This window comes from Callospermophilus lateralis, chromosome 4, assembly GCF_048772815.1.
Source record: "Callospermophilus lateralis isolate mCalLat2 chromosome 4, mCalLat2.hap1, whole genome shotgun sequence".
NCBI lineage: Eukaryota > Metazoa > Chordata > Mammalia > Rodentia > Sciuridae > Callospermophilus > Callospermophilus lateralis.
Window position 1 is genome coordinate 125,877,446 of NC_135308.1, and position 27,683 is coordinate 125,905,128.

At 35.4% G+C, this 27,683-nt stretch overlaps 1 protein-coding gene across 1 annotated transcript in view; it reads left to right on the plus strand.

The window, feature by feature from the left end:
- The window catches only part of Glipr1l2 (GLIPR1 like 2), a 67,244-nt gene that overhangs the window by 29,827 nt on the left and 9,734 nt on the right, over positions 1–27,683 (plus strand). Inside the window, exons 4-6 of the mRNA XM_076855410.1 lie at positions 19,033–19,118; positions 25,398–25,424; positions 25,508–25,799. Of these exons, the coding sequence (XP_076711525.1) occupies positions 19,033–19,118; positions 25,398–25,424; positions 25,508–25,799 (405 nt within the window). The remainder of the gene's footprint in view (positions 1–19,032; positions 19,119–25,397; positions 25,425–25,507; positions 25,800–27,683) is intronic.

A 27,683-nucleotide genomic window follows, 5' to 3' on the forward strand; every position in this document is an offset into this window, starting at 1 on the left:
AAAATTCATTTGCAAAAGTGAGACCCAGAATACCTAGAACAATCCTGTGCAAAATGAGCAATGCTAGAGGCATCACAACCCCAGACTTCATATTATTCCATAGAGCTATAGTTAACAAAATAGCATGGTACTGGCACTAAAACAGACACGAAGATCAATTGAATAGAATGAAGACACAGAGACCCTCATGGATACTGTCATCTGACCCTAGACAAAGATTCCACAGATATATATGGGAGAAAAGATAGCCTTTTGAACAAATGGTGCTGGAAAAACTGGAAATCTATAAGTAGAAGAATGATACTTGAGCCCTATGTGTCAGCTAGCACAAAACTGAATTCTAAGTGTATCAGATACCTAGGAATTAGGTCAGAAACTCTGCAACTACTAGAAAAAAATATAGACCAAACAAACACTCCAACATGTTGGCACAGAATCTGACTTTCTTAACAAGACTCCAAAATAAGTACAAGAAACAAAACCAAAAATCAATAAGTGGGGATGGGGTTGTAGCTCAATGGTAGAGCACTTACTTAGCCATGTGTCAGAACTGGGTTCAATCCTTAGAACCACATAGAAATAAATAAATAAGGTGTTGTGTCCATCTATAATTGAAAAAAAATAAAAATAAGTGGGATGGCATCAAATGAAAAACTTTTGCACAGCAAAAGAAATAAGAGCATGAAAAGAGAGCCTATGGAATGGGAGAAAATCATTGTCACCTGATCTTCAGGAGCAGTGTATTTCTAGAACTCAAAACACTTAACACCAAAAAATTTAAAAAACAAAAAATGGGCAAAAGAACTAAACACATATTTCTGTAAAGAAAAAATACAAATGATCAATAAAATATGAAAAAATTTTTTAACATCTCTAGCAATCCAGGAACTGCAAATCAAAACTACATTGAGATTTCATCTCATTACAGTCAGAAAGATAATTAGCAAGAATATTAATAATACATATTGCTGAGGATGTGGGGAAAAGGAACACTCATACATTGTTGATGGAGTATGGAACCACCATGTGACCCAGCTATCCTGCTCCTTGGTATATATCCAAACTATCTAAAACCATCATACTGTAAATATACAGCTACAGAAATGTTTGTAGCAGTACAATTCACAATAGCCAAGTTATGGAACCAACCAAGGTGCCCTTCAAAACATTAATAGATAAAGAAAATGTGGTATATTTACATAATGGAGTATTATTTAATCATAAAGATGAAGGAAATTATGGCATTTGCTGATGGAGACCATCATGCTAAGTTAAATAAACCAGACCCAGAAAATCAGTTTGAATATTTTCTCTTATATGTAGAAGCTAATCCAAAATAAGGTAGGCAAGAAAAGAAAATGGCGGGGGAGTTCTATCAAAATTGAAGAAAGTGGAAAAGTGAAAAGGGATTTCAGGGAAGGAGGATGGACAGGATAAGGGGAAAACATGGAATGAATCTGACATAATTTTCCTAAGATACATATGAATATGCCACAGTAAATCTCACCTTTATGTATATTCACAAGACATTAATTAAAAAAAAAAAAACTCTAAGAGCAGAAAGGTTAATAGAGGGAAGGGAACAGGGGGAAGGGAAAAGAAAGGAGGAGTACTAGGGACTGAATTACAACAAATTATATTCCATATTTTATAATTATGTCAAAATGATTCCTAATGCTATATATAACTAAAAAGAATTAATTAAAAGATAGTGCTTCACAAATTACATTGGGAAACAGTTTCACAGAATTCTCCAAAGTAAAATGTTTAAAAATATGCAGTAGTTTAATTAGAATAAAATGCTTTGTGATTTTTTTCATTAAATTAATAAAGAAGTAAACTATAATCATCTAATGCAAATACTGAAATTAAAATCACAGTTAGATATCTGAACATAAAACAATATTTATTTGATTTTCTAGTTAAGAAATTAGGAGATATTACATGAACATTCAACAAAAATACCCATTAGAAAACTGACATCTTCATTGTTGCTGCCTGCCGTTGTTGTCGTCGTCATCATCATCATCATCATCATCATCATCATCATGCCATTGAACATTATACTAATTAATGCCTCAAATAAAAAATGTTCTGAATAAAAAAGATTATTCTGATTGTTATATAAAGAATGAAGTATAGGGAAACAAGGGTACAAAAAGCACAATTAGGAGGCTATTTCTATAGTAAAGGACAAATACTGCTGTAGCTTAGATTAGGGTTCCAGCATGTGGATTGATTTTCTATTGTTGCATATTGGATTACCACAAATACAGTGTTTAAAACAGCATTCACTTATAATTACAGTTCTGTAGGTCATACATCCAGGCACAGTGTACCTGAATTCTCTACTTCATACTTCAAAGGCCAAAATCAGTGTGTCAGCTGAACTCCAAGTTAGAGGCTATCATGAAAAAAATCTGCTTCCAAGTTCTGTTAGTAGAATTCAATTTTATGTGGTTATGTGATACTATTCCCATTTCCTTGCTGTCTCTCAGCCAGGCCTTGCACTCATCTTTTAAAGGCAATCTTTTATTCCATGACACATTTTCAACTCAGCAAAAGCATTCTGTTTTTTCATACTTCAAAGACATGTTTTCCCTTCTGTGACCAACCAAAGTAAACTCTCAGCTTTTAATAAAACCAACTGGGGAATAGGGGAGGTTGCTTTCTCTGCTGCTCCATGGTGTGAAACCAAGAAAACAGATAGGCAGCTTCTCAGCAAGGTGGATGAAAGAAAGGGAGAAGACTTTACAGAGATTTAATACTGGATACTCAAAGCAGATCTGGAACTCAGGAAATTGGGTATAATAAAATAAGGAAGAAATCCCGAGCAGTACTGGTACTGCTGCTGCCAGAGTCACCAACCAGAGCAAAGTGGAGAGATAAGGGAACTTGCCATTTTAGAAGGACTTAGGCATGTCTGGTTACCAAGAAATCAGAAACCAAAGACGTTACCCAACTAAACTGAAAGGAATGCCGCACAATATCCTTGTGTGGAAAGAAGCTACATCTCTGCCTGCTTCCTGCAGAGGACAGAGGAAGTAACCGTTTTGCAGCTACAGAATTGGGGCTGGCAGCTAGAGGAGCCATTTCCTGGCAAACCTTAGTTTGGCTCAAAATACAGGCCTATCAAACCTACACTGCAAGACACAGAGTGTGCCTAAATGACCAGGAGAAATGTGGAGAGCAGTTTACAAAAAGCAATGGTGGTCATGGAAAACCATCTGGCTCTCCTCTTCACACTCCAATCTGGCCACTTGCAGGACCAGTTGGGAGTGTTATGTAAATCGTGCTCAGCAAGAGACTAAGCACCACTTACTTGGAAGGTCGGAGAATTCAGTATTATTTATGCAATTGGACCCAGATGAGATAGTGTTCTAAACTTCTGGGCCCCAAGCTGAGGTCACATGGGGTTTTTATAGGAAATGACATGATCTTTTAACCATTACAACATTGATGGGATTAAATTTTTGGCCTACATGACCAAAGACCATGTATCGAAATATTACAATAAGTAGTTCATAGGTGCAGAACAAAGTCAGTAAAACAATTGTGTTATCATGAAGTGGCCTTTACCATGATCAACAGTAACTCAAGATAACTTGATTTTATCCCCCTAAGAGCTATATTTCTAAAAACTAAGCCTATAAGGCTATAGTTTAGACAGCAGTTAATTGGCCTAGCAATTAATTATGTAGCTACATTCCTACAGAGTTCAGAAAGTTACAAAGTATTAGAAGAAGTGACTCTTTTTACAGGCATCTGGTGAATATCTGGCCTTGAAAGCCTGGAACAGGGGTGTTTCCATTTAAAGAAGGAGTAGTTGGAATCCTAGTGACAGTTATTTATAGTTCAATAGATAGGGACTCACAGGCTTCCCATAGAAAGGCTGGCAGAAGGGGAGGGGTATCAATCCTTTTCCCAAGTAGTGGTTCTTCATCATAACGCTCTTATCATTTCATTGTATAGTCAGGTCTGATTTTTCTATCATAAGAGAGACCCTCCCAGCTGGTCAGGTATTTGAAAGAGTGGGGGTGGAAGAGATTGAGTTTAGAGACTAAACCCAAGAGAAGGAAATGTGGAGTCCACAGGTGACAGAGCAGACAAAGAATTGGCTCTTCCTCTGCACAAGTGGAACCCAGGGGAGATCCCTAGAGTACAGTCTTCCTGCATGGACTAGCAACTGCAGGGCCCTGGAGGTGGGCTGATTTAAAATCTCCAGACCAGTTGCCATTCAACAAAGAACTCGGAGCCTACCCAAGCGTAAACCTCCAGGAGTTCTGCCTACAGGATTTCCTCTCTCAAGCAACTCCACCCTGAGGGTGGGACAGGCATCAAATTCCAGATCATCCTACCTAACACTGCTGAGAAGGGAAGCTGAGAATCTTTTGAACTCCAAAGGCAACAATTCTTTAACTTTTCATCAAAATCTTTTTTCTTTTAATTTTTCTGTTTGTTTTCTTTCTTTTTCTTGTCTTTTTTCTCTTTTTTTCTTGTTTAATTGTAACCTAAATCATTCATGAACATTTATACATATTCATATTTGTTTTTTCTCATTTCCAGCACTTTTGAAGGTAGCTATTTTTCATGGATCATAGTTCAATAGATAGGGACTCACAAATATTCACAAATAGAATATTTGATTCATATTTTTCAGTTTTGTTTTGTATGCCTTTTAATTTTATTTTTAATTTTTCAATTTTTAAAAATTTTACTTGATATATTTTTTCTTTCACTTATCTGTTTCCCTTGATTCTCTCTCTTTTCTCTGCTAATAGCCAATCTCTGTTGTTCTCTCTTATACTCTTATGTTAACTTTTTACTTCTATTTTCTCTTCTTTCTTATGAGCAAAGACATGATTAAGATAAGTATCTTTTCCTAGATTAAGCAGGTGAGCAATAAATGCCATCACATGTATCTTTATAAAAGAGAGGGAGAGGGAGATTTAGCACTAGACAACCAGAAGAGGAGGAGACAATGTTAGCAGGAAAAAAATCAAGAGGAAAAGATTGGTGTCAGGGATCCATAAACAAAGAGGGTCCAAAAGCCATTGGAAGTTGGAAAGTCAAGGCACAGATTCTTCTGTAGAGACTTTGGAGGGAGCACAATCCTGCTAACACCTTGATTTTGGACTTTAGGTCTCCAAAACTACAAGAGCATGAATTTCTATTGTTTTAAATCACCCAGTGATATTTTAAAGTAGCCAGAAAATTAATACAGAATGGAAAAATAAAACCTATTCAACCATATAGAAAATATGAGTCAAAGATACTTGAAAAATTCCTTTATAACACAGAGAGGAAGGAAATAAGTCAAAACAGATTTGAAAAAAAGAAATATGTAGGGGTGGTAAATCTAAATTTTGCATTCTTAACAAAGAACAAATGAAAGAAATGGCTTTTAAAAGTACACCATTCTATTTACTTCCTGAGAACATACCTAAAATATATTTTCTATAGGGCCAAACAATGAGTTTTGGCTCAACAGAATCTAGACCATTTTCCATGTCTGGCCTTTAAAAACTTTCTACTTGATCTTTCACTCTCTTGGTCTTTCCTCATCTGCCGGCTGGATGCAACAGATCTGATAGAGAATTCAGATATTCTAGAGGATAACAAAGCCATAAGATGAAAACAACCCCATGCCTCAGAATGAAAGCACATAGCAGACACTCTATATAGCAGACATATCTACCACCTGACACCAATTCTGTACTATGACATTAATTCTACTCACCTAGCATGAAAATGATGAGGAAAGATCAGATTCAGAATATTCTTTAAATATGGAATTAATATACTTCCTGGTGAATTTGATTTGGGGGCTGAGTGAAATAGAATATTCAAGGATGACACTTATGCCATTAGTCTTAGCAACTGGATGAATGGTGATGCCATTAACTACGAGAGGGAATACTTTCAGAAGACCAAAGTTTGAAGGAAGACCAAGTATTCTGTTTCTGACCCATTACATGGAGAAATAAATGCAAGAAATGTAAATTAGTCATGACAAGGAAATAGACATATGAATTTTGGGACAGTTTACTAAGTAAAGAGTACTACAGGTACAAAGACCCTGAGTTGGAAATGAGATCAATTATGAGAAAGGAAGAAAAATAAAACAAAAGAGACTTAAGAACTAGCCCTACATGAGTACAATATCTCAACCTCAGTTAGAGGCACCAGCAAAGGTATATGAGGAGAGGCTATTGTGGTAAGAGAGAAACCAGGACTATATGAGCAGAGTTTTTAATAATATTTAGACTCACTTTCTTGCCAGTCCCTTTTATGATATATAGGCTGTTCTGTTTCCATGCTCTTCTGCACAATTTATGATTCAATGCATATCATTTATATATTTTCAACAGTAGTTCAAATATAAATAAATTGAAAACAATTCATATTGCCCATTTAAATAGGGGCTCTGTGAAGAGCTATGACAGCAATATCTATATCACATTCATTGTCCAGTCAATTGTAATTTGAAGACATGATAACTTTAAATAAAGTTACAATATGAAAAGATGTTCATCTGAAACTTAAAAAACACAGTAGATAAATGAAAAAATAAAAGATTTATGAAACAATCCTTATTATGTGTGATAAAACAAATTATATGAAATAATACTTTATTCATGGCTAAGTACAATATTCTAATCTCTTTTGTATTTTAAATTAATGTTTTTTTGAAACACTAGATTTGATTTATAACCTACTATTGGCTTATAACTTGAATTTGAAAAAAAAAATTGGTCAATTTAGAACATTCTATGATGTTTGCCAGGAGAGGAAAAAGAAAAGATGTATAAGAGTTGAGTAAAAGCTATTTTGTTGGTTGCTAATGCACATTTTAAACTAAAGAAAGCCATTGATATATTGAGAGAGGGGATAGAATTAAAAGAGCAAGTTCTATCTGAAAAGAGGCAGGAAAGAATTATACAAAATGAAAATGTGGAAAAATTCTTAATAATGAATATTTTTCATCTCTTCTTAAAATAGGGCTCATGAAGGTTTAACCTATTTTATTGATCTTTAAGAATATGATATTTTTGAGGAAAGATGGCAGCGAAGGGAGTGCATCAACTCCGTGTATCGCGTCACTGTGAGGGAAAATGATGAGTTAGAACGGCTAAAAGCTATCTTGTTAGGAATTTCCAGCAAAATTGGAGTGCTCCAAAACCTAGTGGAAGGATTTTCATCGCACGAGGATCAGCTTCAGGGGCTCAAACGTGAGCGATCTGTCCCTACAGAGGGTCACACTGCTTATTCAGCAAATTGCCCCGCGGCTAGAGTCTGCGGCGCGCTCTGGGAAACGACGAGCTAGCGATGCAGAGATGCAGCGCTGCTGATTCTGCGGGCTCCTGCCAGCTGTGCATTTGCTGTGCTCAGAGCTGAATTCTGGGTTTGAGACGGGGAAGGAAATGGTCCAGTTCGGTTCTCCACACCGGTCAGACCACAGAGGAAGCCAGCGGCCACCATCTTGGAGAGCTGACGTCACCATCCTTGTTTTCGACTGATCGCAGCTCTTTCAGCTATAGAACAGGTAATTTCAGGCTGATATTTGTCTGCGTCTCGCAGACAAATTGCTCAGACTTAGTGCTAAATAACCCACGGAAACTGCTTCTTGGAGCCTGCTCCTATTGGAACACGCACCGAGCCCGGAGCGGCCGAGTTCCGGCTCCCGGAGCTGCTCTGGCCCAGGGCTACAGAACCCGCGGAAACTGCTTCTTGGAGCCTGCTCCTGTCAGAGCATGCACCAAGCCCGGAGAGGCTGAATTCTGGCTCCCGGAACTGCTCTGGCCCAGGGATAAAGAACCCACGGAAACTGCTTCTCGGTCCGGGTCCTGCTGAATACTGTGGAGGCCAGAGGGGCGGAGCAGAGCCGCCGCCCGCGCCTGGAACAGGTCCAGCGACCTGCATGCGTGGCAGTCACGTCACCCCATTTGGAGTAGGGGAAGAGCAGAGCCGAGGCCCGCGCCCAGAACAGGCCCAGCGACCTGCCGGCGTGGTAGTCACGACACCCCAATTGGAGTAGGGGCAGAGCAGAGCCGCCACCCGCACCCGCAAGGTAGGCAGGCCTGTGACCAACTGGCGGATCAGGCCCAGCGGCCTGCCGGCGCGGCAGACACGTCACCACATTTGGAATAGGGGCAGAGCAGAGCCACCGCCCGCGCCCTCAAGGTAGGCAGACCTGCGACCGACCAGAGGAACAGACCCAGCGGCCTGCTGGCATGATAGACACGTCACCCCAACTGGAGTAGGGACAGAGCAGAGCTGCCGCCCGCGCCCGGAACAGGCCCAGCGACCCACCGGTGTGGTATCACGTCACCCCAATTGGAGAAGGGGCAGAGCAGAGCCGCTGCCCACACCTGCAAGGTAGACAGACCTGCGTCCGACCGGGAGAACAGGCCCAGGGGTTCGCGGGCGTGGTAGACACATCACACCAATTGGAGGAGGGGCAGAGCAGAGCCGCTGCCCGCACCTCCAAGGTAGGCAGACCTGCAACCGACCGGCAGAACAGTCCCAGCGGCCTGCCAACCTGGTAGACAGATCACCCCAATTGGAGGAGGAGCAGAGCCGTCGCCCACCCCTGCAAGGGAGACTTTTCAACTATACAAGAGCAATATAAATATATAGGGGGAAAATTTCAAAAACACAACAGTTTCACCAAGCAGAAAGAAACATGAGCAATATGAAAAGACAAAGAAAGAAAGGACCACAAGCAATGCAGGTCAACTCAACTTTAGAATAGGTAATAGCTGCAGCAGATGGAATGTCAGATAAAGAATTCAGGATATATATGCTTCAGATGATGTGGAGTCTCAAGGAAGACATTAGACAGCAAAATCAGACAATGAAAGATCACTTCGACCATTTTGACAACGTATTACATAAACAAATCCAAGAAGCAAAACATCAACTATACAGGGAGATAGAGGTAATAAAAAACAAACAAACAGAAATCCTAGAAATGCAGGAAGCAATAAACCAACATAAAAACTCAATTGAGAATACTACCAGCAGAGTAGAACACTTAGAAGATAGAATATCAGACAATGAAGACAAAGTATTTCAACTTGAAAAGAACATAGACAGCTCAGCAAGACTGTTAAGAAACCATGAACAGAACATCCAAGAAATATGGGATAATATAAAGAGACCAAACTTAAGAGTCATTGGGATACAGGAAGGTATAGAGGTCCAAACCAAAGGAATGAGCAATCTATTCAATGAAATAATACGAGAAAACTTTCCAGACTTGAAGAATGAGACAGAATCCCAAATCCTAGAAGCCTACAGGACGCCAAATGTGCAAAATCATAAGAGATCCACACCTAGACACATTATAATGAAGATGCCCAACATACAGAATAAGGAGAGAATTTTAAAAGCTACAAGAGAAAGGAAGCAGATTGCATTTAGGGGTAAACCAATCAGGATAACAGCTGATCTTTCAACACAGACTCTGAAAGCTAGAAGATCCTGGAATAACATATTTCAAACACTGAAAGAAAATGGGATCCAATCAAGAATCGTGTATCCAGCGAAATTAAGCTTCAGGATGGAAGATGAAATTAAAACCTTCCACGATAAACAAAAGTTAAAAGAATTTGCAGCTAGAAAACCATGTCTTCAAAACATCCTCGGCAAAACATTACAGGAAGAGGAAATGGAAAATAACAATGAAACCCAACAGTGGGAGGTAGGACAGTAAAGGGGGGAAAAATAATCAAAAAGGAAAACAAACCATGTTTAGTAACATAAATAAACAAATATGGCTGGAAGAACAACCCATATCTCAATAATAACCCTAAATGTTAATGGCTTAAACTCACCAATTAAGAGACACAGGCTAGTAGAATGGATCACAAAACAAGACCCAACAATATGCTGCCTACAGGAGACGCATTTGATAGGAAAAGACATACATAGACTGAAGGTGAAAGGTTGGGAAAAATCATATCACTCATATGGACTTCGGAAACAAGCAGGAGTGTCCATACTCATATCAAATAAAATAGATTTCAAGCCAAAGTTAATCAAAAGGGATAAAGAGGGACACTACATACTGCTCAAGGGAACCATACACCAACAAGACATAACAATCATAAATATATATGCCCCAAACAATGGTGCAGCTATGTTCATCAAGCAAACTCTTCTCAAGATTAAGAGTCTAATAGACCACAATACAATAATCATGGGAGACTTCAACACACCTCTCTCACGACTGGACAGATCTTCCAAACAAAAGTTGAATAAGGAAACTATAGAACTCAATAACACAATTAATAACCTAGACATAATTGATATGTATAGAATATAACACCCAACATCAAGCAGTTACACTTTTTTCTCAGCAGCACATGGATCCTTCTCAAAAATAGATCATATATTATGTCACAGGGCTACTCTTGGACAATATAAAGGAGTAGAGATAATACCATGCATCTTATCTGATAATAATGGAATGAAACTGAAAATTAACGATAAAAGAAGGAAGGAAAAATCATGCATCACTTGGAGAGTGAACAATAGGTTACTGAATGATCAATGGGTTATAGAAGACATCAAGGAGGAAATTAAAAAATTCTTAGAGATAAATGAAAACACAGACACAACATATCGGAATCTATGGGACACATTGAAAGCAGTTCTAAGAGGAAAATTCATTGCTTGGAGTTCATTCCTTAAAAAAAGAAAAAAACCAACAAATAAATGATCTCATACTTCATCTCAAAATCCTAGAAAAAGAAGAGCAAAACAACAGTAAAAGATATAGAAGGCAAGAAACAATTAAAATCAGAGCTGAAATTAATGAAATCGAAACAAAAGAAACAATTGAAAAGATTGACAAAACTAAAAGTTGGTTCTTTGAAAAAATAAATAAAATCGACAGACCCTTAGCCATTCTAACGAAGAGAAGAAGAGAGAGAAATCAAATTACTAGCATACGGGATGAAAAAGGCAATATCACAACAGACACTTCAGAAATACAGAAGATAATCAGAAACTATTTTGAATCCTTATACTCCAATAAAATAGAAGATAGTGAAGGCATCGATAAATTTCTTAAGTCATATGACCTTCCCAGATTGAGTCAGGAGGATATAGACAACCTAAACAGACCAATATCAATTGAGGAAATAGAAGAAACCATCAAAAGACTACCAACTAAGAAAAGTCCAGGACCGGATGGGTATACAGCAGAGTTTTACAAAATCTTTAAAGAGGAACTAATACCAATACTTTTCAAGCTATTTCAGGAAATAGAAAAAGAGGGAGAACTTCCAAATTCATTCTACGAGGCCAACATCACCCTGATTCCTAAACCAGACAAAGACACTTCAAAGAAAGAAAACTACAGACCAATATCTCTAATGAACCTAGATGCAAAAATCCTCAATAAAATTCTGACGAATCAGATTCAAAAACATATCAAAAAAATTGTACACCATGATCAAGTAGGATTCATCCCTGGGATGCAAGGCTGGTTCAATATATGGAAATCAATAAATGTTATTCACCACATCAATAGACTTAAAAATAAGTATCATATGATCATCTCGATAGATGCAGAAAAAGCATTCGACAAAGTACAGCATCCCTTTATGTTCAAAACGCTAGAAAAACTAGGGATAACAGGAACTTACCTCAACATTGTAAAAGCAATCTATGCTAAGCCTCAGGCTAGCATCATTCTGAATGGAGAAAAATTGAAGGCATTCCCTCTAAAATCTGGAACAAGACAGGGATGCCCTCTCTCACCACTTCTGTTCAACATAGTTCTCAAAACACTGGCCAGAGCAATTAGACGAAAGAAATTAAAGGCATAAAAATAGGAAAAGAAGAACTTAAATTATCACTATTTGCAGATGACATGATTCTATACCTAGCAGACCCAAAAGGGTCTACAAAGAAACTATTAGAGCTAATAAATGAATTCAGCAAAGTGGCAGGATATAAAATCAACACGCATAAATCAAAGGCATTCCTGTATATCAGCGACAAATCCTCTGAAATGGAAATGAGGATAACCACTCCATTCACAATATCCTCAAAAAAAATAAAATACTTGGGAATCAACCTAACAAAAGAGGTGAAAGACTTATACAATGAAAACTACAGAACCCTAAAGAGAGAAATAGAAGAAGATCTTAGAAGATGGAAAAATATACCCTGTTCATGGATAGGCAGAACTAACATCATCAAAATGGCGATATTACCAAAAGTTCTCTATAGGTTTAATGCAATGCCAATCAAAATCCCAATGGCATTTCTTATAGAAATAGAGAATGCAATCATGAAATTCATATGGAAAAATAAAAGACCCAGAATAGCAAAAACAATGCTAAGCAGGAAGTGTGAATCAGGTGGTATAGCAATACCAGACTTCAAACTATACTACAGAGCAATAGTAACAAAAACAGCATGGTACTGGTACCAAAACAGGCGGGTGGACCAATGGTACAGAATAGACGACACAGAAACCAATCCACAAAACTACAACTATCTTTGATAAAGGGGCTAAAAGCATGCAATGGAGGAAGGATAGCATCTTCAACAAATGGTGTTGGGAAAACTGGAAATCCATATGCAACAAAATGAAACTGAATCCCTTTCTCTCGTCATGCACAAAAGTTAACTCAAAATGGATCAAGGAGCTTGATATCAAATCAGAGACACGGCGTCTGATAGAAGAAAAAGTTGGCTACGATCTACATATTGTGGGGTCGGGCTCCAAATTCCTCAATAGGACTCCCATAGCACAAGAGTTAATAACTAGAATCAACAAATGGGACTTACTCAAACTAAAAAAGTTTTTTCTCAGCAAAAGAAACAATAAGAGAGGTAAATAGGGAGCCTACATCCTGGGAACAAATCTTTACTCCTCACACTTCAGATAGAGCCCTAATATCCAGAGTATACAAAGAACTCAAAAAATTAGACAACAAGATAACAAATATCCCAATCAACAAATGGGCCAAGGACCTGAACAGACACTTCTCAGAGGAGGACATACAATCAATCAACAAGTACATGAAAAAATGCTCACCATCTCTAGCAGTCAGAGAAATGCAAATCAAAACCACCCTAAGATACCATCTCACTCCAGTAAGATTGGCAGCCATTATGAAGTCAAACAACAACAGGGAAATTGCATGGAAATGGAAGGAGACCCTCAGGGTTATACAAAATTACATACAAGAGGAAGCGAGGGGAAAGGGAAAAATAATACAAGGGGGAGATATAACTGCAGTAGAGGGGGTAGAGAGAGAAGAGGGGAGGGGAGGGGAGGGGAGGGGGGATAATAAAGGATAGGAAAGGCAGCAGAATACAACAGACACTAGTGTGGCAATATATAAATCAATGGAAGTGTAACTGATGTGATTCTGCAATCTGTATACGGGGTAAAAATGGGAGTTCATAACCCACTTGAATCAAAGTGTGAAATGATATATCAAGAACTATGTAATGTTTTGAACAACCAACAAGAAAAAATAAATAAATAAATAAATAAAACCAAAATTAACCAATAGACTTAATCCTATTTTCTTTCTCTTATGAGTCTCCACAGAGCCAATATTGTCCATTTCAAAGTCATTTTGACAGTTTTCATCAACATGTCATGAGTCAACTGGCTAATAAAAATAAAGACATGAAGAATCTTAAAAAAAAAAAAAAAGAAGAAGATATTTTGGAATGTATTCAGCATTTCTTATTCTTTTGTTTCAGTTTTATTATTTTGACCTATTCAGCCTTTCCAATGGATTTCTTGGAGAGGTGTGTGTGTGTGAAGAGGCTGTTATATGTTGCTGTTTTTTTAAGTTATACAGCATTCTTTAATTATTGAATATATTTAAAGATTCATGTTTTCCTCCAACTACAATTTTTTGCAGGACTTTAGGATCTCATACAGTATGGCCTCTTTCTCATTGCTTTATGTGGATTATAATTTTCAGTCATTTTAATAAAATATGTCTAATATTCAGTCATTTTAATAAAATACGTCTAATATCAGATATATATTTATGAGAGAAAATTCAAAGGTATCAAGAAAGAAGTAACATTCCCATTCTGTCTTCTGTTACCCTCACCAGTATTTCATCCTAAAAGGTATATTCTGTCTGTATATGCCAAATCATATCTGTCTCTGTGTGTGCTTTTCAGTAATTCAAACAGGAATACACTACACTTACTCTGAGGTTCCTTAATTTTTTGAAGATATCCTTTGGAAATTTTGTCATTTGAGTGCAAAAAGTTTCTGAATTCTAAATTTGCATAGTGTTTTTTTTAATGTATGTACAAAAATGTATTTAAGCAATATTTTCCTTTTAAGGAACAATTAGGCTGTTTTATTATTTTTATTACAAAATATGTTTCTGCAATTATCCAGATAGGTATGTAATTCTCAGCAAAGTATTTGTAATTCACAGTCATGGAATTGCTAGGTTAAAAACAAAATTTTCAATTTTGATAAATATTACTAAATATCTATTTATTATTGTTGCACCATTTTTGTATTATAATACTTCTTATATTTCATGTAAGAGAGGACTTATTTCTTAACTCCCTTGTTAAGATAATGTATTCTCACACATTTAGCTATGTACAATTAGGAAGTCAGTATACTTTTGAGGGGTAGGTTACTGAAGATTGAACCCAAGGGTACTTTACCACTGAACTATAATCCCCAGCCCTTTTTTTTAATCTCAATCTTGAGATCCTTTTGCCGTAGCCTCCCAAGTCACTGGGATTCCAGACATGCTCCACCATGCCTGGCTCATTATATTTCTAATTATCATCTCTATGAAGGTTCTCTACCTCTTGTATGAATCCAGTGAGACCGAACTGTCACACAAGAAGTCAAGCAAAGAAAAGGTATTACTTACAGATAGGCAGGAGGTAAAAACAGAAGTCTAGGATCCAAGTAAGGTGGTCTCCCAAGACTCAGTAAAGTCACTTAGGGAGGATGGTATCTTATCTGTGAATGCCTCATGTCACACCACAGCTGAACACTCTGTCCAGTTTATACTAAGGACACATCTTGACTCACTGAACTCAAGCATTGCAAAATAACCTATTCCAGCTTGGGCTGTTCCAAATGGTTCCTCTTTATCTGGGAACACTACCTTGTCTGCACATTCTGCAGTTATTCTGAGAACCAAAAGTGGGAAGGAAAGTTGAGTTGGCTAGGCCTTCTGAGGACCTGTCCTCTCACAATCTTTATTTCAGGGAAGTTCAGTTATTATTTTGTGCATTTCAAAAAAATTGGATTTCATTTACCAAGACCTGACTGTTCCTGCACAATCAATACTTTTATGTGAAGGTGTCCAATACTTTTAAATTATAGGAATGCTTTATAGGTCAAGAAAAATACCTCTTTTTGTAGTATAATTTATGAATATTTTACCAGTATAATGCTTAACATTTGACTTTATGGTGCAATTTATTTTGTCAAATAGAATAATTTTACTGTAGATAAAAATATGTCAATACTTTTCTTGGGTTTTGAGATTTGTCATTCTTAGATATACTTTCACAAAATATTTTTATTCTTTTTAATCACATTAGATTTTCTTCTAGAAATTAATTTTTAACTTTTAAATATGTGACCCATTTTTTTCTGAATATTTTTTAAGCTGGAATTAAAATCAGTATTCTGCTTAAAATAACCCATAAAGACTGGAGAAAACATAAAACAACTGTTTTCAGGCATTAGAAAACAACCAATATAGGACTAGAATATTTACAAATAGTTAATAACTCAGTGGGAACCCCATATTTGCTCTGTTTTTTCTCCCTAAGAATTTACCTTACCTTTAACCAAAGAGATATATTTCAAGCAAAAAATATATATTTTTCTGAGTAAAAGAAACACCAGTGTCTTTGATGCCTGGTGATATTTAGACTCAGGATACCAAAAAGAAAAGGGCTACGAAGAAGAAACCCTGAAGTCTCTGTAAAATTTCTCTGTGGGCCAAATACTAACCTACACATCCCAAGGTAATATTCTGGAAGGATTATTAGGGAACAGATATTCAGAGGCTGAATACCCACACAGATTGCAGAGGCTGAACAGTGCTGAGAAACAGAGTTGCGATTGAGACCAGGTAAAATGGAGTGATCTTGGCTAAAACTCTGAACATTTATTTCAGAAAAACCATGCCCTAGGATTAAGAACCATTGCCTAAAAGTAAGGACCATGGTAGGAATAAGGTAAACACTGATGTAGAACTATCTAGTCCTAAAACCAGGCCTCAACTGAATTAAGGTTAATTGCCAGTAATTCAACTGCCAAAGTAAAATTCGCCATTTTTTTAAAAAAGCTGATGTGATAATTAATTTTATATATCAACTAAATTAGGATATGATGCCCAATGTTTGTCCAAACTAGTCTAGATATAGCTGTAAAGGTATACTTTAGATGTGATTAATATTTAAATCAGTAGACTTTAAATAAACCAGATTATCATTTATAATATGGGTGACCCTCATATGTTCAATTTAAACTCTGAGTTTATTTAAAGTTCAATATAAACTTTTTCATATTGACTTATGAAAGAAAAATATGAGAATGAAAATTGCCTCCAGATGTTCCCCTTCAGACTCAAGACTACAGCATCAGTACTTGTCTCCTGCCACTGGCCTGCCCTTCTGATTTTGGACTTGTCAGCCCCTACAATTGTGGAAGCCAAATCCTTAAAATTCTCTCCCCCGCTCCCCTCTCTCTCTCATGTGTGTAATCTATTAATTATGTTTCTCTGGAGGATCCTAATGCATATTTGGGTACTAGCAATGGGTTTGAGCCCACAAGTATCTATTAGGCCTGCTGGAATATGTAGACCAAATAGCAGAGCAACTTGCATGGCAGCCCAGACCTGTTACAGATCTTTTCTTGTTCTAAGCCACTCAAAACTAGCAGCTTTTAATGCCACTCAGTAAATGAACTGCAGTAGCATATTTTGCTAAGATGAATGAGGGAGTTTAACAGAAATGTGTGTAAAGTAAAATAGCTTTACACATGCATGGATAATTTGAAGCAGAAAACAACAAAATTCATACTTTCTTTACTTTGAATAGAGACCTGGATTACCTGCTTGATGAACAAGGTAGTAGCAGATATGAATCTAGTAAAGGCAAAGAAAGTTTCCACCACCCCTAGACAGCATCTTTCCAGAAGACTATGTATCTAATAAAAAGTTTTAAACAGTGGTCTTCCAATGGACTTGGGGTCAGAAATAGGATTAGTCATTTGTTAAGCCACCTAAGCCCATGTTCCTATAGGCAGCAAAGTACTGAAGCTAGAAGGCTAGTAAAAGTTCCAGTGGGCTATGTTCAGCATCTGGACTTGCTTTCTATGACCATTTGGTTGCTTCTTTAAAAATGGAAAATGCCCAAAGACAAAATATTTCATATTTCTTACAGCACTGTTAAGGCAACTATGAAAAAAGATGAAAAAAAAAATTAAAAAAAAAAAATTAAAAAAAAAAAAAAAAAAAAAAGGCAACTATGAAACTTCAATGGACTTTGCCAGATTCAGATACTTAGATCTATCTATAGTTTCCTCCTAATCCAGTCCAGCCATTTCAATTGTAGTTGAGAGTTGTATAGTATATTCAGACTTGAATTTATTTAGGTGAAACTTTTTTGAATCTCAGAACTAGAGGGAGATTGACATAGAAGAATATTAGCCTGACATATACTTAAATAATGATTATGAAAATTGAACTTTAAAAAAGAGGTCTAGCCCAGTGGCTTGGGAGGCTGAGGCAGGAGGATTGCGAGTTCAAAGCCACAAAAGTGAGGCACTAATCAACTTGGTGAGACCCTGTCTCTAAATAAAATATGAAATAGGGCTGGGGAGGTGTCTCAGTGGTTGAGTGCCCCTGAGTCAATCCCTGGTACCTCCCCCCAAAAAGTAAAAAATAAAAAAGAGTACTAGTATTGTTGTGTAGTGTGTATCTTTATAGTGACTAGAATTTTTCATAGGTACAAAGGCAGAGGTCCCCCATCCCAGAGGTCTTGGGGAGGATGAGCTTTGCTGTTATGTTGGAGGCATCTGCTTCAGTGAGAAAGAATTAGAGCAATAAAACTAGAATAAGGTGTAGTGAAGTTGACTAGATTGATTCTTCAGTTTCTGGAAGACTGGTGCTCTGGGTAGGTTCTAAATAAAATATATATTCTCCTTGAATAGAACAGTGAAATTATAGAAGTGATATAAGGTCTGCAAATAATCACAAACCTCTGGATATCCTTGATGGAACAGTTGCAATTTTCAGGTATCAGATATCTTACTGGGTATAAGCAAAACCATCTTGATTAAATAAGATATGGTTCTGAGATTTGATATTCAGATTTCTAAATATGTGTTTGTTGTGTTTGGCTATCCTTCTAGATGACCTATAGTGCCTAACCAGGAACCTATATGCCTAATGTTTATTTTTATAACTTCCAATTGCCTTCTAGGTATATATGCAATCTTGTTTAAATGGCAAGTATTAGTGACCCATCCCTGCCACTCAGAGTTATCTTTCACCTTTATAGTTTTTCTTTTGTATCCTAGGATTTTATGTACACTTCCCTTTTCCTTCTTTAATTCTAGGTAATTGATGTAACCATTCTTACTTGGCTCTTTAGCTCTAAACAATGGATTAATTCAACTTTGTAAAATACCACTTAAATTCATTTGCTTGTTTATTTTATGTCTATGTATTTTTCACATGGATTCCAAAGTAATACATGCAGCTGGATCTTTGGGACAACAGGCATTTCAGGATTTTAAAAACTCTTCATGTAATTAACATATCATTTCTATAGAATTTTATAGACATTTGTACCAACCAAAAAGTAATTAATCGTAAAATATTCTATAGCATCCATTTGGAAAGGATGTATTTTGCTACAAAAATAAAAGAAACTTAAATAAAAAAAAACTGCTTAAGACTAATTAAAATTGGTAACTATAGTATTTACATAACATGTAAAAATTGAGTCTTTTCCTAACAATTTTCTGCTTTTTTGTAGAGGAGCTCTGTCAAGAAGGCCTTATGAACCAGGAGTATTTTGTACTCGTTGTGGCAACCGTGACAAATGCACAGATTTTCTATGCAGTAAGATAAAGAAAATAACTTTAAAATGAAAAGAAAAACATCCATAATGCTTAGGACAAGAAAAGTGAAGTGACTGCACACTAGTTTTTTTGTGAAGTTAATATTATTCTTATTATTCTAATGCTATTATTATCAAAGGAGGATTGAAACAGTGTCTTTAGATTTTTCTAAACTGTAGAGCCTTTTCTTCAGAGCTTTGCTTCTATTTCTTCCCCTAAGAATATACCAGAATGTTAGGAATAAGGACTGATAAATAAAAGCTAAACCTTGAAAATGCTTCACAGTTTGACAATGACTGTGTTAAACAAAAGAATATCCCAAAATATTTGCAAGATAAAAAAGTAAAGTAATAAATATTTAATAGATTTTTTCTCGATGTCCCACCCCCCAAAAAAACCTAGAATTCCAAAAATTTTCAGAGAATAAAAAGTAGAAAATGTATTTGATTACACTTTTATTGTTTTTTCAAACACAAAAGCATATATTCCAATAGTATATTTATAGTTAGATTATACAAAGCTTAAAATAAAGTGGTAGGGGATAAATTCAGAGCATATTATGCTTTTGCGTAAAAAAAAAAAAAAAAGCAAAAACAAAGAGAAACTAGAGGGCAGTTTTAATGTAACAACACTGTCACTATTGGGATGAGCACACCCAAATATTTCTGCCTTTGCTTTACTTGAATCAAGATGGAAAATCTTGCTCTTCCTCTTCATCACCAATAAAACACAATGAAATTAAAGCAGTAATAAAAAGCCTTCCAACAAAGAAAACCTAAAGAATTCTCAGTTAGATTTTACTAGACCACTAAAGGAGAACTAATGTCAATTCTTCTCAAATTATTCTATAAAATAGAAAAGAGGAAAAGACTACCAAATTCATTCAATGAAACCTGTCTCACCATGATACCAAAAGCAAATAAGGATACCTTAAGGAAAGAAAACTACCAATCAGCATCTCTGAAGAATATAGATGCTTTTTCATTGCAAAATCCCTCAATAAAATGTTAGCAGTTCATATTTTAAAACACATTAAGAAAAATGTACATCATTATCAATTGATTTCATCCCATGAATGCCAGAATAGTTCAACATGAAAAATAAAAAATGTTGTTCACCACAAAAATAGAAGGAAAAACAAAAAAATATGATCATCTCATTTGATGCAAAAAAAAAAATGTAAATGTAAAAATAGAAGCTAACTGAAGTATGGCTGCACATTGGGTATATTGAGTGCTGTAATATTGATCTCTCCCTTAAAAGTGAGGTATTAGTAACCTGTAGGGACACTATAAGACAATAGGTAGAAGCTGGAATACCTCTGATCTATACTGCAAGAGAAAAAGACACATAGACATCATGAAAAAACAAGGGAGGAATGTGCCCGAAACAAACCAAGATACTATAACAATAGAAGCCGTAGATAGCACAGTAGGTGAAATGTCAGAGAAGGAGTTCAGAATGTACATAACTAAAATGATTTGGGAATTAAAGAATGACCTAAGTGAGCAGATATAGGCAAAAATCCATCACTCCAACAAGAGATAAGAGAACAAATACAGGCGACCATCAATCACACCAACAAAGAGATAAGAGAGCAAATAAAGGTTGCAAGATATTACTTCAAGAAAGAGAGATACTGGAAAAAAAAAAAAACAAGAAATCCTTGCAATGAAAGAAACAATAAGCCAATTAAAAAACTCAATAGATAGAATCACCAACAGATTAGATCACTTGGAAGACAGGACCTTAGACAATGAAGACAAAATATACAATCTTGAAGACAGAGTTGACCTCACAATGAAGATGGTAAGAAACCATGAACAGAATATACAAGAACTATGGGATACCATCAAAAGTCCAAATTTAAGATTTATTGGGATAGATGAAAGTTCAGAGATTCAAGCCAAATGAATGCACAATCTCTTCAATGAAATAATATCAGAAAATTTCCCAAGCATAAAGAATGAATTGGAAAATCAAATACATGAGGCCTATAGGACACCAATTGTACAAAATTACAACTGATCAATACCAAGACATATTTATAATAAAAATGCCTAGCATACAGAATAAGGATAGAATTTTAAAAGCTGCAAGAGAGAAACATCAGATTACCTATAAAGGAAGATCAATTCAGATCTCAGATTTTTTCAACCCAGACTCTCAAAGCAAGGAGATCCTGGAACAACATATACCAATCTCTAAATGATAATGGATGCCTACCAACAGTTTTATATCCAGAAAATTTAAGGTTCAATTTGATGATGAACTAAAGACCTTCAATAATAAACAAAAGCTAAAAGAATTTACAGCAAGAAAGCCTACACTACAGAATATTCTTGACAAAATATTCCATGAAAATGAATGAAAAACAACAATGAAAATCTGCAAAGGGAAGAACTACAATAAAGGAAAAGACAACCAAAGGAGAAACTAAGACAAGCTACATACCAAAATAAACAAAAATGACCAGTAATATAGATCATGTATCAACAATAACCCTGAATGTTAATGGCCTAAACTCACCAATCGAAAAATTTAGGCTGGTAGATTGGATTTTTAAAAAAGACTGCTGCCTTCAAGAGACTCATTTCATTGGAAAAGATGCCCACAGACTGAAGGTGAAAGGTTGGGATAAAATATACCATTCACATGGTCTACGTAAACAAGTGGGGGTTTCCATCCTCATATCAAGTAAAGTAGACTTCAAGCCAAAGTTAATCAAAATGGATAACAATGGACATTTTATGCTGCTTAAAGGAATTATACATCAACAAGACATAACAATTATAAATTTATGTGTCCCAAACAATGAAGCAACTACTTTCATCAATCAAACTCTTCTCAAATTCAAGAGTCAAATAAACCACAACACAATAATTCTGGGTGAATTTAACACACCTCTTTCCCCACTGGATAGATCTTCCAAATAAAAGCTAAGCAAAGAAACTATAGAACTCAATACTATAATTAATAAATTAGACTTACTTGACATATATAGAGTATATTATCCATCAATGAGCGAATACACTTTCTTCTCAACAGCACATGGATCCTTTTCCAAAATAGATCATCCATTAGTCCACAAAGCTACTATTAGCAAATACAAAGAAGTAGAGATACTACCCTGCATTTTATCAGATCATAATGGAATAAAATTAGAAATCAATGACAAAATAAAAATAAAAATTACTCCTACACCTGGAGACTAATAATATGCTATTGAATGAACAATGGGTTGCAAAAGACATCAAGGAGGAGATTAAAAAATTCTTATAAAACCACCCCATTTATAATAGCTTCAAAAAAAATAAAATACTTTGGAATAAACTTAACGAAAGAGGTAAAAGACCTCTACAACGAAAACTACAGCATGCTAAAGAAAGAAATTTAAGAAGATCTTACAAGATAGAAAGATCTACCTTGTTCTTAGATAGGCAGAATTAATATTGTCAAAGTAACTATACCACCAAAAGCACTATACAGATTCAATGCAATCCCAATCAAAATCCCAATGACATTCCTCACAGAAATAGAAAAAGTAGTTATGAAATTCATGTGGAAAAATAAGAGACCCAGAATAGCCAAAACAATCCTTAGCAAGAAGAGTGAAGGTGGTAGCATTACTATTGCAGACCTTAAACTATACTACAGAGCAGTAGTAACAAAAACAGACGGTATTGGCACCAAAATAGAGGAGAGGGTAGGGGAAACCAATGGTACAGAATAGAGGACACAGAGACTAACCCACATAACTACAGTTATCTTATATTAGACAAAAGTGCCTAAAATGTACATTGGAGAAAAGATAGCCTCTTCAACAAATGGTGCTGGGAAAACTGGAAATCCACATGTAATAAAATGAAATTAAACCTCTATCTCTCACCATGCACAAAAATCAACTCAAAGTGGATCAAGGACCTAGGAATTAAACCAGAGACCTTGCACCTAATGGAAGAAAAAGTAGGCTCAAATCTCCATCCTGTCATATTAGGCCCCAACTTCCTTAATAAGACTTCTATAGCACAAGAATTAAAACAAAGAATCAATAAATGGGATGGATTCAAACTAAGAAGCTTTTTCTCAGCAAAAGAAACAATCTGTGAGGTGAATAGAGAGCCTACAGAATGGCAACAACTCTTTACCACAAGCACATCAGATAAAGCACAAATCTCTAGGATATATAAAGCATTCAAAAACTTTAACACCAAAAAAACAAATAACCCAATCAATAAATAGGCCAAGGAACTGCACAGACACTTCTCAGAAGAGTATATACAATCAGTCAACAAACATGAAAAAATGTTTAATACCTCTTAACAATTAGAAAAATGCAAATCAAAACTAAGATTTCATCTCATTCCAGTCAGAATGGCAGCAATCAAGAATACAAACAACAATAAGTTTTGGCGATGATGTGGGGGGAAAGGCACACTCATACCTTGCTGATGGGACTGCAAATTTGTGCAGCCAAACTGGAAAGCAGTATGTAGGTTCTTTGGAAAGCTGGGAATGGAACCACCTTTTGACCCAGCTATCCCACTCCTTGGTTTATACCCAAAGGATTTAAAAACAGCATATTACAGGGTCACAGTCACATCAATGTTTATAACAGCACAAATTACAATAGCTAAATTGTGGAACCAAACTAGATGCCCTTCAGTAGATGAATAGACCAGGAAACTTTGGTATATATTCACAATGGAATATTACTCAGCATTAAAAGATAATAAAATCATAGGCATTTGCAGGTAAATGGATGGAGTTGGAGAATATAATGCTAAGTGAAGTAAGCCAATCCCCAAAACCAAAGGCTAAATATTTTCTTTGCTATGAGGGTGCTGACTCATAATGGTGATGGGGGGTGGAGAGCATGGGAGGAATGGAGGAATTTTAGATAGGGCAAAGGGGAGGGAAGAAAAAGGAGGGGGCAAGGGAGTAGGAATGACGGTGGAATGAGTATGAAGATATGAATGGTGTGAAAATACTTTGTGTACAACCAGTGACTTGAAAAATTGTGCTGTATATGTGTAATATGAAATGAATTGCATTCTGCCATCATGTATAACAAATTAGAATAAATAAATAATTTAATAAAAAATAAATAAAAGGTATAACAGTAATGGAGAGGATGGGGACTAGGGGGAGGAGAGAAGAGGGTAAGGGGAAGTATAAAAGAATGAATTAGACAAATTTATACTCTGTACAGGTATGAATATATCACAGTGAAGCTTATGATTATGTGTAATTATAATTCACATTATGATTCAGATATTAATGATGAGAAGTGAAATAAGATGCAAAGAGGAAATGTGCTATTGCTTTACTGTCATACTAAAGTATCAATAAATATTAATACACAGAATGAAGAAAAATACAGATCATATGGTGAAAGACGCTTTTTAGAAAGAAATCAATGTAAAAACCATTACATAAAATATGAAGTAAGACCAAGTACAATATGCTAAAATATTTCAAAGATACTACATAAAGTCAGTTTATCTCTAAGGTACTTAAGAAATAAATTCTAAATTTTCCCCAAAGGGTAGAGATGAAGCTCTTGTTGATATCATTGATTTTGAACTTTTGTTTTTTGATTGGGTCTTGCTAAATTGCTGAGGCTGACTTGAAACTTGCAATCCTCCTGCCTCAGCCCCCCAAGTCACTGTATTACAGACATGTACCACCATGTCCAGTTGACATTGGGTTTTTTATATGTATGAACTCATTTATCTTTCCATTTTTTCCTACTGAAATTCAGGAATAATTGTTTGACTTTCTCTGCTGAGGTGAGCAGACAAAAAGAATTTATTTCCTGATAACATTATGATCTAGTGGGTAGATAAGGTTCAAAAGAAAGGGAGAAAGCAGGAGAGAGAGAGGAAAAAGAAAAATGCCAGGATGTAGAGTGGTGTTGACTTTGCCTTCTCAGAAATGAAGAACAACTGAAAGTGTCTGAAAATAAGAACTAAATGATAAAAATGAGTAAATTCTTATAAGGAACCTATATAAGGTGAAACAATGATTTAGAGTTAACACTAGAATTCATTTCTCCTCACTCCTGTATTTCTATACTCTCTACCAGAACCGGGTGACTTTTAGTAAATGAGAATATTGGTGATTTATGATTGGCTACTGGTTGGAAAGGGAACATGAAGAATGATGGCATGTTGCCTGAAAACTAAGAGAATGGTAGCACTATTATTGAGGAAATTCTTACATTATAGAGAAAGAAAATTTTTATGTAATTCTTTATAGACTTTCTTTTTCTTTCTAGGTAATGCAGATCGGGACCGAGCTATATGTATGTATTTTTGTTCTTTACTTCTTTGAACAATTCAACTATTTTACTTGAAACACAGCTTTCGATTGCTTCTCTATTTACAGATTACCAATTCTGGTATCCAAGTTGGGAAGTGCCCCGGCCAATTGTATGTGATCCACTCTGCATATTTGTTTTATTACTGAGACTGCTGTTTTTTATTATGTGTGTCATAATTGTTTTAATAGTGCAGCCTTATTTTCCAAATATTTTATTGGAACAACAGATGGTATTTACTCCTGAATTATCTATAATAGAGAGAGGAAAAGGAGGAAGAAAGGCAGAGAAAGAAGAAGATAAAGTGAAATATGAAGATGAAAAAGAAGAGGAAGAAGAAAAGGAAGAAGAGGAGGAAGAGGGAGATGAATTATAATTAACATAAGCCAAAACTATAACATTTTAAAAAGAAAAAAAGAAAATTTAAAACCCTGAGATTTAAAAAGAAAGAAAATATACAAGCCACTATTGCTATATTTTTTATACTATTCAACAAATTTAAATTTTAAAAACAACAAAAAAGCAACCCCAAAACATGTATTGTACAGGAAGTATTAAGACAAGCTCTTAGATACTATGAACAGATAAATATGTGATAATAGGAACTAAGAAGAGATTTGATTAACCTAATTAATCTTAAGATTTCACTTCAGTGTCCTGTTAAAGGAGGGAATTTATGTTTTCTAAATATGTCTCTATCTCTGTTTTAAATGGGTTAATAAATTTCTCAAGTATTAGACAAGATTTAATAAGGTTCTCAGGACCCTTCTAAATTCAGAATAGCCATTTAATAAATATTTGCTTGTTTGTCTTAATTATTACTATCATAGTTGTTATTGGTGGTACTGTTATTCTCCATGTGGTATTAAGGCATCAAACATTTATCTTTGTGATGTATCTTTTTGGAATGACTTAAGTAGTACCTGTACAACCTGTTAGGAGATAAATGTATTATTTGTACTTCATGTTTAATATTTCATTGAAGACTTGCTGTAATTTTTGTCACCAAAGACTAAAAAAACTCAATATTTTAATTAGTTGTGATTGAGCAATATGACTGCTTCCAAATTTATATGATAAAATAAATATATTTAAACTATTTACTTCTATCTATTCAGTATGTTTAACAAAAGTTCATAATTTATGAACTAAAATAAGTTAACTACTTACCACTGGAAATGCTAATAAATTTGAGAGCTTCTGGGCTTTTTTTTTTTTTGTCACATTTACATTGCTTGTTTTTCAAGAGCTCTGCATTTTAGAATAATTTTGTTTCTGTAAAGTCACCTCTTTTCATATACTGCATCCTGAGAAAAAGTCCTAGGTTCTTAGATAGAGAAATGGGGCTGGTTCTCCATCATGTTTGTATTTATTATTATTGTTATTATTATTTATTATTTGTATTCGACATAATAGCTTCCAAAATGCTTTCACATGACTATTTAATATTCAGAACCATTCTGCATAGCTGTTATTTCCTCCATTTTTAAAATGAGAAATCTTGGGTTCATGAAATTGTTTAACCCAAGACCAATAACAAATTAATTTAAAACATTTTGATCCATTTTATAAGTATACATTTTTATGACACCATGTTTAATTCACACATATGGCCAATATGTTATATATCTATCTAAATTTTTTTAAATGAGGAAAGAGGGAGCTTAATTTTTTTTTTAAAGAGAGAGAGAGAGAAAGAGAGAATTTTAATTTTTTTTTTAGTTTTCACAGACACAACATCTTTGTTTGTATGTGGTGCTGAGGATCGAACGCGGGTTGCACGCATGCCAGGCAAGCGCACTACCGTTTGAGCCATATCCCCAGCCCTATCTATATAAATTTAAACCTTCTGTATCTAATTTTCTACTTATTCTTCAGGTAACTTTGTAGAGTACTACCCTTAGCTATGGGTCAATAGTTCTTAACTGGCAACAACTCCTAACATTTGTCAATAACTGAAAATGTTTATATTATCATGACCAGGGAGGTGTTGCAGGTAACTACTGGGTAAAAACTAGGAATGCTGCTAAACATCCTGAAATGCACAGGACATTACCCAACAATGAAGAATTGGTCAGTCCAAAATGTCAGTAGTGCTGAGTTAACAGTTCTGCTACAGTCTTATTTACATCCTGAAGATGTGTAAATTACATATACTTTGGTTATAGTGTCACATTTCCTTAAACTTCAGGAAATTGTTCCATCCTATTTCACATTCCCTTTCCTTCTCCATCCCATTCTTGT